Source organism: Xenopus tropicalis, chromosome 8 (genome assembly GCF_000004195.4).
Source record: "Xenopus tropicalis strain Nigerian chromosome 8, UCB_Xtro_10.0, whole genome shotgun sequence".
Taxonomy (NCBI): Eukaryota; Metazoa; Chordata; class Amphibia; order Anura; family Pipidae; genus Xenopus; species Xenopus tropicalis.
This window is the reverse complement of record NC_030684.2, coordinates 8251779-8262103: the sequence shown is the minus strand read 5'-3', so window position 1 is coordinate 8262103 and position 10325 is coordinate 8251779. Positions and strand designations below refer to the sequence as shown.

The following is a 10325-nucleotide window of genomic DNA, read 5'->3' as shown; positions in this document are numbered from 1 at the left end:
GCTGTAAGGTGCCACAGTCAGTCATTATTTATTGGGCTTGGGGGGGCTGTTTGTGCCTCTGGGTACTGGGAATGCCATGGGGGCTGTAAGGTGCCACAGACAGTCACTATTTATTGGGCTGGGGGGGCTGTTTGTGCCTCTGGGTACTGGGAATGCCAGGGGGGCTGTAAGGTGCCACAGACAGTCACTATTTATTGGGCTGGGGGGGGGGGCTGTTTGTGCCTCTGGGTACTGGGAATGCCAGGGGGGCTGTAAGGTGCCACAGACAGTCACTATTTATTGGGCTGGGGGGGCTGTTTGTGCCTCTGGGTACTGGGAATGCCAGGGGGGCTGTAAGGTGCCACAGACAGTCACTATTTATTGGGCTGGGGGGGGCTGTTTGTGCCTCTGGGTACTGGGAATGCCAGGGGGGCTGTAAGGTGCCACAGACAGTCACTATTTATTGGGCTGGGGGGGCTGTTTGTGCCTCTGGGTACTGGGAATGCCAGGGGGGCTGTAAGGTGCCACAGACAGTCACTATTTATTGGGCTGGGGGGGCTGTTTGTGCCTCTGGGTACTGGGAATGCCAGGGGGGCTGTAAGGTGCCACAGACAGTCACTATTTATTGGGCTGGGGGGGGGGCTGTTTGTGCCTCTGGGTACTGGGAATGCCAGGGGGGCTGTAAGGTGCCACAGACAGTCACTATTTATTGGGCTGGGGGGGCTGTTTGTGCCTCTGGGTACTGGGAATGCCAGAGTGCATTATAAACGTCAGTCCAGACCTGGCTGAATCTATTGCTACAGTACTGGTGGATGGAAGAACTGGTGACCGAGTTGGGCCAATACATGGTGCCAGAGTCGGCTCTTATTGACCTTTGTGATGGATCAAATAAACCTTCACTTCCTGCAGATGCGGCCATTTGGTCTCCATGCCTGACACATTCATGTGTACGGGGCGATATTGTCTATTAGGCTGCAGGAAGATGGCTCGGGTATCATTGGGTTTCTTAAACGAACAGTTCCGTGTAAAAATGAAACTGGGTAAAACAGACAGACTGAGCAAAATAAAAAATGCTTTCAGTATAGTTAGTTTGGCAAATATGTAATCTAAAAAGGCTGGAGTGAGCAGATGTCTAACATAATAGCCAGAACACTACCTCCTTTACAGCTCTCTAAGTTTAGTGATTAAAACGTAAAAACTCACCCACATTCTACTCATTCCTACGGGTTTTTTAGAAAGTCCGTTTGATTAATACACTTCTAAAAACCCCATAGGAATGAATAGAACACGGGTAAGTTTGTATTTATTAAACCCTAAAATAATATTTTGGTAAATCTGCCCCTATCTGAACAGTTTTGTCCCATGTTACCCCCTCCCTAAATTCACTGACTAACTAAGAGGTTAGAGAGCTACAAGGGAGGAAGTAGTGTTCTGGCTTTTATGTTAGACATCTGCTCACTCCAGCCTTTATAGATTACATTTTTACCTAACTATATGTACCCCCCCCCAAAGTCAATGACTAAGAGGTTAGAGAGCTACAAGGGAGCAAGTAGTGTTCTGGCTATTATGTTAGACATCTGCTCACTCCAGCCTTTATAGATTACATTTTTGCCTAACTAACTATATGTGCCCCCCCCCCCCACCAAAGTAACTGACTAAGAGGTTAGAGAGCTACAAGGGAGGAAGTAGTGTTCTGGCTATTATGTTAGACATCTGCTCACTCCAGCCTTTATAGATTACATTTTTGCCTAACTAACTATATGTACCCCCCTCCCCCAAAGTCACTGACTAAGAGGTTAGAGAGCTACAAGGGAGGACGTAGTGTTCTGGCTATTATGTTAGACATCTTCTCACTCAAGCCTTTATAGATTACATTTTTGCCTAACTAACTATATGTACCCCCCCAAGTCACTGACTAAGAGGTTAGAGAGCTACAAGGGAGGAAGTAGGGTTCTGGCTATTATGTTAGACATCTGCTCACTCCAGCCTTTATAGATTACATTTTTGCCTAACTAACTATATGTTAGAGGTTAGACTAAGAGGTTAGAGAGCTACAAGGGAGAAAGTAGTGTTCTGGCTATTATGTTAGACATCTGCTCACTCCAGCCTTTATAGATTACATCTAACTATATTAGAAATATTTTTTATTTTGCACAGTCTGTCTGTTTTACCCAGTCTGTGGCCCCTTACAGCAGCCCCCCTGGCATTTGCCAGTACCCACAGATTGCCAGTCCTGCAATCGTTTCCCTGGTGTCTGCAGCAAAATTCTATTTAACGTGTCACGAGCTGGGTTAATTTACAGACTAATAGCTCGCTAATGAACAAGCCCCTTCCTATTGGACGCCTGCTCCGTGCCCAATCCCCCAGCGTGCTTAGAAATGTAAATCCTGATGAAGGGCCACAGGCAACGTGTCTGCTTCATTAAAATGAGACGTGAAAGTGAACGTTCGCTAATTATGCCCCGTGAATTACACATGTCAGGAACGTGACTGCTTAATCCTTTTAACCTCTTCTCTGCCGCAGGAGAGACAAAGGCGTCGACGCTCGGGCACTGCCGCAGATATACCTGGCACTCTTCCGTGTTTCTATTGGACAAACACAACCAGAAAACAAAGGAACATAAACATCAACAACGACTGCGCCCATTTATTCACTCAGCACATCACTTACATTTCACAGGCCTTATAATTGCTTTAGCAAATATTGACCGAGTCAAGCTGGAACAGCCTGGGGGGGGTTTCGATGAAATCTGTATACACACTGAAGAACTACATGCTAAGTAACTATATACTTATTGTACAGCGCTGCGGAATATGTTGGCGCTTTATAAATAAATGTTAATAATATATAGACTGGGAATTTCAATGACAACTGAAGCCTTAATAATGCGAATTTCGGCCCACAATATGCCATTGGCCTCTTCTTCGGCCAGTCAACATTTATAACGAATGGAAAGTTCTTTAGACTGATATATTATTTTATTTACGCCCCCTAAACATGACAGGGACCCCAAACTATGTAAACCAGCCCCTATTACCGTCGCTAGATCCTGGCGCTCATTAACGTGTATTTGTCGCCATCTGCTGGAAATACCGGTTAACTGCACTGGACAAGGACGATGACAGCAGCATATTGTTCCTAATCCACATAATCTGCTTTTATGGTTGAGACACAGAGATTTTCCAGAGTGTAAATCAACATCATTGAATGGCACGATTTTTTTTTTTTAACATTTGAGAGGCCACACAAGGGAGAAAGAGAGCAGTTTTAATACAAATATTGTGCAGGAGAGGTAACTTACAGCCTCCTTTAATGGATCATTATATGTCTTGTAATGGGACAGCAGGTAAGTGTGCAAACTGGTGTCCTCTGTCTATGGCTATTGAGGGTTCAGCTTCACAAAATTTCTGCCTATTGCCTATGCTTTATTATAAAAATATTTAGCTAAAATATGTATTTATATATATGGTCGCATTTATAGATATGGGAAGGAGCTGCCATATTGTTTCCCTTAGACAGTACAGTATGGGGGTACAGTTTATTGTGTGCCCAGAACATTCCTTCTCTGTATATTTGTATTTATACATATGGGAGGGAGGTGCCATAGTGTTTCCCTTAGTCAGTACAGTATGGGGGTACAGCTTATTGTGTGCCCAGAACATTCCTTCTCTGTATATTTGTATTTATACATATGGGTAGGAGCTGCCATATTGTTTCCCTTAGACAGTACAGTATGGGGGTACAGTTTATTGTGTGCCCAGAACATTCCTTCTCTGTATATTTGTATTTATACATATGGGAGGGAGGTGCCATAGTGTTTCCCTTAGACAGTACAGTATGGGGGTACAGCTTATTGTGTGCCCAGAACATTCCTTCTCTGTATATTTCTATTTATACATATGGGTAGGAGGTGCCATAGTGTTTCCCTTAGACAGTACAGTATGGGGGTACAGCTTATTGTGTGCCCAGAACATTCCTTCTCTGTATATTTGTATTTATACATATGGGAGGGAGGTGCCGTAGTGTTTCCCTTAGACAGCACAGTATGGGGGTACAGCTTATTGTGTGCCCAGAACATTCCTTCTCTGTATATTTGTAGTTATACAAATGGGGAGGAGGTGCCATAGTGTTTCCCTTAGACAGTACAGTATGGGGGTACAGCTTATTGTGTGCCCAGAACATTCCTTCTCTGTATATTTGTATTTATACAAATGGGGAGGAGGTGCCATAGTGTTTCCCTTAGACAGTACAGTATGGGGGTACAGCTTATTATGTGCCCAGAACATTCCTTCTCTGTATATTTGTATTTATACATATGGGAGGGAGGTGCCATAGTGTTTCCCTTAGACAGTACAGTATGGGGGTACAGCTTATTGTGTGCCCAGAACATTCCTTCTCTGTATATTTGTATTTATACATATGGGTAGGGGGTGCCATAGTGTTTCCCTTAGACAGTACAGTATGGGGGTACAGCTTATTGTGTGCCCAGAACATTCCTTCTCTGTATATTTATATTTATACATATGGGTAGGAGGTGCCATAGTGTTTCCCTTAGACAGTACAGTATGGGGGTACAGCTTATTGTGTGCCCAGAACATTCCTTCTCTGTATATTTATATTTATACATATGGGTAGGAGGTGCCATAGTGTTTCCCTTAGACAGTACAGTATGGGGGTACAGCTTATTGTGTGCCCAGAACATTCCTTCTCTGTATATTTGTATTTATACATATGGGAGGGAGGTGCCATAGTGTTTCCCTTAGACAGTACAGTATGGGGGTACAGCTTATTGTGTGCCCAGAACATTCCTTCTCTGTATATTTGTATTTATACATATGGGAGGGAGGTGCCATAGTGTTTCCCTTAGACAGTACAGTGTGGGGGTACAGCTTATTGTGTGCCCAGAACATTCCTTCTCTGTATATTTGTATTTATACATATGGGAGGGAGGTGCCATAGTGTTTCCCTTAGACAGTACAGTATGGGGGTACAGCTTATTGTGTGCCCAGAACATTCCTTCTCTGTATATTTGTATTTATACATATGGGAGGGAGGTGCCATAGTGTTTCCCTTAGACAGTACAGTGTGGGGGTACAGCTTATTGTGTGCCCAGAACATTCCTTCTCTGTATATTTGTATTTATACATATGGGAGGGAGGTGCCATAGTGTTTCCCTTAGACAGTACAGTATGGGGGTACAGCTTATTGTGTGCCCAGAACATTCCTTCTCTGTATATTTGTATTTATACATATGGGTAGGGGGTGCCATAGTGTTTCCCTTAGACAGTACAGTATGGGGGTACAGCTTATTGTGTGCCCAGAACATTCCTTCTCTGTATATTTGTATTTATACATATGGGTAGGGGGTGCCATAGTGTTTCCCTTAGACAGTACAGTATGGGGGTACAGCTTATTATTAGATTCCAAATGCTGCATTAACCCCAGACATGATATACATATGGGTGCATTGACTATAACTCTCAGCAGCCCCAAGATACCCTGAGAGTTATAGCTTAATGACCAACTGCAGAATTGCCCCCACATCCCAGTAGAAAGTAACAGTACAATCACATACCCGATAGAGCAGGGAGCAGGGGGTAGAACTGCCCCACATCCCAGTAGAAAGTAACAGTACAATCACATACCCGATAGAGCAGGGAGCAGGGGGTAGAACTGCCCCACATCCCAGTAGAAAGTAACAGTACAATCACATTCCCTATAGAGCAGGGAGTAGAACTGCCCCACATCCCAGTAGAAAGTAACAGTACAATCACATACCCTATAGAGCAGGGAGCAGGGGGTAGAACTGCCCCACATCCCAGTAGAAAGTAACAGTACAATCACATACCCTATAGAGCAAAAGGGAATACAAAAGGGAGCCTCTGTCTATACTGGCCAATTGCATGCTGGGTATTGTAGTTTTATATTAATCCTAGCTGTAGGCTAGTTGTTAGCTACAAACTACATTACCCAGCATGCAGTGGAACAAGCACGCTAAAGGGAAAAACTCTGGCTAGTTTACAAACTACAAACCCAAAACCTTGGCGGGTTTGTACTTTGGAAAGCCACCTGAGCTTTATATTAGTAGCCCAATTTGGCGGAAAAACAGCCAATCTGGCAACCCTGGTCATTATTGACTAATACACACAGCTACCATGGCCCCTTAACTGTGTAGGGGCGGGCTTAATGATGATTGGCTCGTATGTGCGTCACACAGAGAAGCTTTGATTGGGGCCCGAACGTTGATGTTAGGGACTGAGGTAAAAAAACCTTGTCTCACAGTGAATGAAAAATGTCAGCAGTCACTGACTGAATAATTGAGGTAAATCTGGCTTCTCCCTGATATATACTAACCCTGTGTTTCTATCTGTATTGTTACTGGGCTCTAGAGCAGCGTTGAGTTAGAGGCGGAACCCTTTGTGGTGCGGCTTTGTTTCCTGGGGAGCGCTGTGCTTGGGAACGCTGCCAGGCAAAACGTTGCCATGGAGAGTGGCTGAGTGAGGAAAGCTGCCCTTGGGCAGGTAGGTGCTTCAGCCCTAAAGGGGTGTGTGGGGACACAGGGGACACATTAAACTGCATTGGAAAGGGGGTTGGGAGTGACTGGCCACCATTTTACCACATGAGCCAGCCATAGCTCTATAGGGAATGCCTATGAAGATTTTCATTCATCCAGGTCAAGGTATATCTAGTATAAATAAATCTAAAGCAACTGGACTTGGTAAGTCATCATTGGAACAACTGGACTTAAGTGCAGTGGCTTTAGATTTATTTATACTAGATACTGTATAGCAGTGGTTCTCAACCTGTGGGTCGGGACTCCTTTGGGCAGGGTCGGGACTCCTTTGGGCAGGGTCGGGACTCCTTTGGGCAGGGTCGGGACTCCTTTGGGCAGGGTCGGGACTCCTTTGGGCAGGGTCGGGACTCCTTTGGGCAGGGTCGGGACTCCTTAGGGCAGGGTCGGGACTCCTTAGGGCAGGGTCGGGACTCCTTAGGGCAGGGTCGGGACTCCTTAGGGCAGGGTCGGGACTCCTTTGGGCAGGGTCGGGACTCCTTTGGGCAGGGTCGGGACTCCTTTGGGCAGGGTCGGGACTCCTTTGGGCAGGGTCGGGACTCCTTAGGGCAGGGTCGGGACTCCTCTGGGCAGGGTCGGGACTCCTCTGGGCAGGGTCTGGACTCCTTTGGGCAGGGTCGGGACTCCTCAGGGCAGGGTCGGGACTCCTCAGGGCAGGGTCGGGACTCCTCTGGGCAGGGTCGGGACTCCTCTGGGCAGGGTCGGGACTCCTCTGGGCAGGGTCGGGACTGATTTGGGCAGGGTCTGGACTCCTTTGGGCAGGGTCTGGACTCCTTTGGGCAGGGTCGGGACTCCTTTGGGCAGGGTCGGGACTCCTTTGGGCAGGGTCGGGACACCTTTGGGCAGGGTCGGGACACCTTTGGGCAGGGTCGGGACTGATTTGGGCAGGGTCTGGACTCCTTTGGGCAGGGTCGGGACTCCTTAGGGCAGGGTCGGGACTCCTTAGGGCAGGGTCGGGACTCCTTAGGGCAGGGTCGGGACTCCTTTGGGCAGGGTCGGGACTCCTTTGGGCAGGGTCGGGACTCCTTTGGGCAGGGTCGGACTGGGGGTGCAGGTGCTCCCGCCGGCTGCATCCCCTAACCCCTCCCCCACAGGGGCCCCCCTAACCCGACGTCCTCCCTCAAGCGCGTGTAAGTTTAAAGCATCAGGGGAGGAGCAGTCGGACAGAGGGAGCACCGGCAAGGGTCGGGTCTGGGCCGCCGGAGCCCACTGGGAATTTTTCTGGCGGCCCAGTCCGACCCTGCCTTTGGGGGTTTGACCAACTCTTTCACAGGGGTCACCCATCAGAAAACACATATTTCCAAATAATTTTATGGTTGGGGGTCACCACAACATGAGGAACTGTATTAAAGGGTCGCGGCATCAGGAAGGTTGGGAACCACTGAGTCTATAGGGAATGCTGCCAGTCTGGGGCACTGCTTTATTCTTTATTAAAACAGCTGTACCAACATCTGGTTATATGCCAGGGTGTTGGGAACTGTAGTTCTGCAATACCTAGAGGCGAGCCGGTATTTAGGAATTAGCTCATACATGACAGTGGCACCGCAGCGAACACAATAAATGGGTCACCTCAGTGTTTGGGGGTGCATTTTATTGCACTTTGCTGCGTGTAAAAATAGCGATCATTAATCCCTATGGCCCTGTACACACGGACCACTGAATGACCCCTGAAAAGCCGTCCTCTCTGTCGAACGCACGTCTGTGATTTGCGTCTACACACAAAAAGCATCTGTCGCTTTAAATTGCTGTATTTTGTTTTTTTTTCATACTCCATTATAGGAACTGTTGTTTGATTTGACTGTGAAGTGCTGAGATCTCTAGTCCGTTTGGAGAACTCTCCCCCACGCCATTAAGGATTTCTTTACCATTTGGTATTCTGTATGAATGGAAAAATGCACACAATACAGACAGTACTTTGTGTTGCCATAATGCGAATCGGTAGCAACTGGTAGTGTATAAATGGACTGAGGGCGTGCCCTAATGATTTTGGTTGGGGACCCTCTGTTTTCCCGTTTCCGTACCAAGCCATGAACGACGGGCGATTACCGTTGGCTGAGAAGGCCATGTCGGAAGGATACGCTCGGCTGAGATACCGGGATACTTCGCTACTCATTTGGCAACAGCAGCAACAGAAACTGGAGACGGTCGCCCCTGGGACTTACCTCAGCCGCAGTCAGAGCATGTGGTACTCGCAGTACGGCAACCAGTCCATACTGGTACGCGACAAGAACACCCTCAGTATTTCAAGAGACACCGGCCAATCAAAATTTTGCGTAGTCATGTGACAACGTCTTTTGCACACCTTAAGGCACTTTATATTGTATATATTGCTTAGGGGCTTATTTATCAATTGTCGAGTCTGTGAATTTGAGTTTGTTTTTTTTTTTTTTTAAATCGAATAAACTCGAATATCTACAATTTTACGATCAAGTTTACGAACTCTAAAAACTCGTAAAATTCGAGTCTGAGAATACGGCTTGACTTTGCCTATGACAACTCCTATTGACATGGCGAATTCTTACAGTCGAGTTTTCGGGCTTCTTGCACTTCATAAATACCAGACATTCGAGTTTTCAAACCATAATTCAAATACGAGTTTCTTCGGAGCAAAAAAAATCAAACTCGACTGTTGATAAATCACCCCCTTAGGGGCTGATTTACTAACCCACGAACGGGTCGAAATGAGTCCGATTGCGTTTTTTTCGTAAAGATCGGTATTTTGCGATTTTTTCGTATTTTTTGCGATTTTTTTCGGCGTCTTTACGAATTTTTCGTTACCAATACGATTTTTGCGTAAAAACGCGAGTTTTTCGTAGCCTTTACGAAAGTTGCGTAAAATCTTGCGATTTTTCCGTAGCGTTAAAAACTTACGCGAAAAGTTGCGCCTTTTTCGTAGCGTTAAAACTTAAAAGGTGCGAAGTTTCGCATACGTTTTAACGCTACGAAAAAAGCGCAACTTTTTGCGCAAGTTTTAACGCTACGGAAAAATCGCAAGATTTTACGCAACTTTCGTAATGGCTACGAAAAACTCGCGTTTTTACGCAAAAATCGTATTGGTAACGAAAAATTCGTAAAGACGCCGAAAAAATCGCAAAACATACGAAAAAGTCGCAAAATGTTCGTTTTCAAGTCGGAACTTTTCCAATTCGGGTCGGATTCGTGGGTTAGTAAATCAGCCCCTTAGTGTCAAATAGTACGGCGTGCAGGAATTATTAGAATATCGTTATTTTTTGCAACGAGTGAAATTGTTTTTGGCACGTTTTGCAGCGAAAAAACCAGGGTCGGACTGGGGGGTGCAGGGCCCACCGGGGCTCCCGCCCCAGGGGCCCTGCAGGTGCCCCAGCCGCGTCCCCTAACCCCCCCAAGGGCCCCCCTAACCCCCCCCGAAGGGCCCCCGCCTGACGTCCTCCCCGAGCGCGTATAAATTGAACGCGTCGGGGAGGAACAGTCAGTAGCGGGGAGCGCCGGCAAAGATCGGACTGGGCCGCTGGGGCCCACTAGGGCCGGGGCCCACCGGGATTTTTCCCGGTGTCCCGGCGGCCCAGTCCGACCCTGGAAAAAACACCCAATGGGAAAAAAAAAATCGTGAAAAAACGCCCATTGCCGTTTCAGGAATTTTTCGGCGAAACGAATGGGGCAGATTCACTCATCACTAATTATTTTAGTTCTGTATTATTTCATTTCTCTCTCAAAAATAATTTGGGAGTTGATCATTTTTAATAATATCTGTATAAGCTACACTTTATAAAATCGACTTTGTGAACTGGTTTGTAAA

General features: G+C 46.6%; 1 protein-coding gene across 2 annotated transcripts; it reads left to right on the top strand.

The window, feature by feature from the left end:
* The first annotated feature begins 6157 nt into the window (after positions 1–6157).
* Positions 6158–9171, top strand: brd3os (BRD3 opposite strand). 2 transcript variants are annotated; one of them, XM_031891247.1, is made up of 3 exons: positions 6158–6239; positions 6369–6500; positions 8330–9171. In XM_031891247.1, exon 3 carries the CDS (start codon positions 8578–8580, stop codon positions 8833–8835), a length of 258 nt encoding a protein of 85 aa, XP_031747107.1. In that variant the 5' UTR covers positions 6158–6239; positions 6369–6500; positions 8330–8577; the 3' UTR covers positions 8836–9171. The 2 variants fall into 2 exon arrangements, with proteins under 2 accessions (XP_031747107.1, XP_031747108.1); XM_031891248.1 differs by lacking the exon at positions 6369–6500 and having other exon boundaries at positions 6214–6301.
* The last annotated feature ends 1154 nt before the right edge of the window (positions 9172–10325 follow it).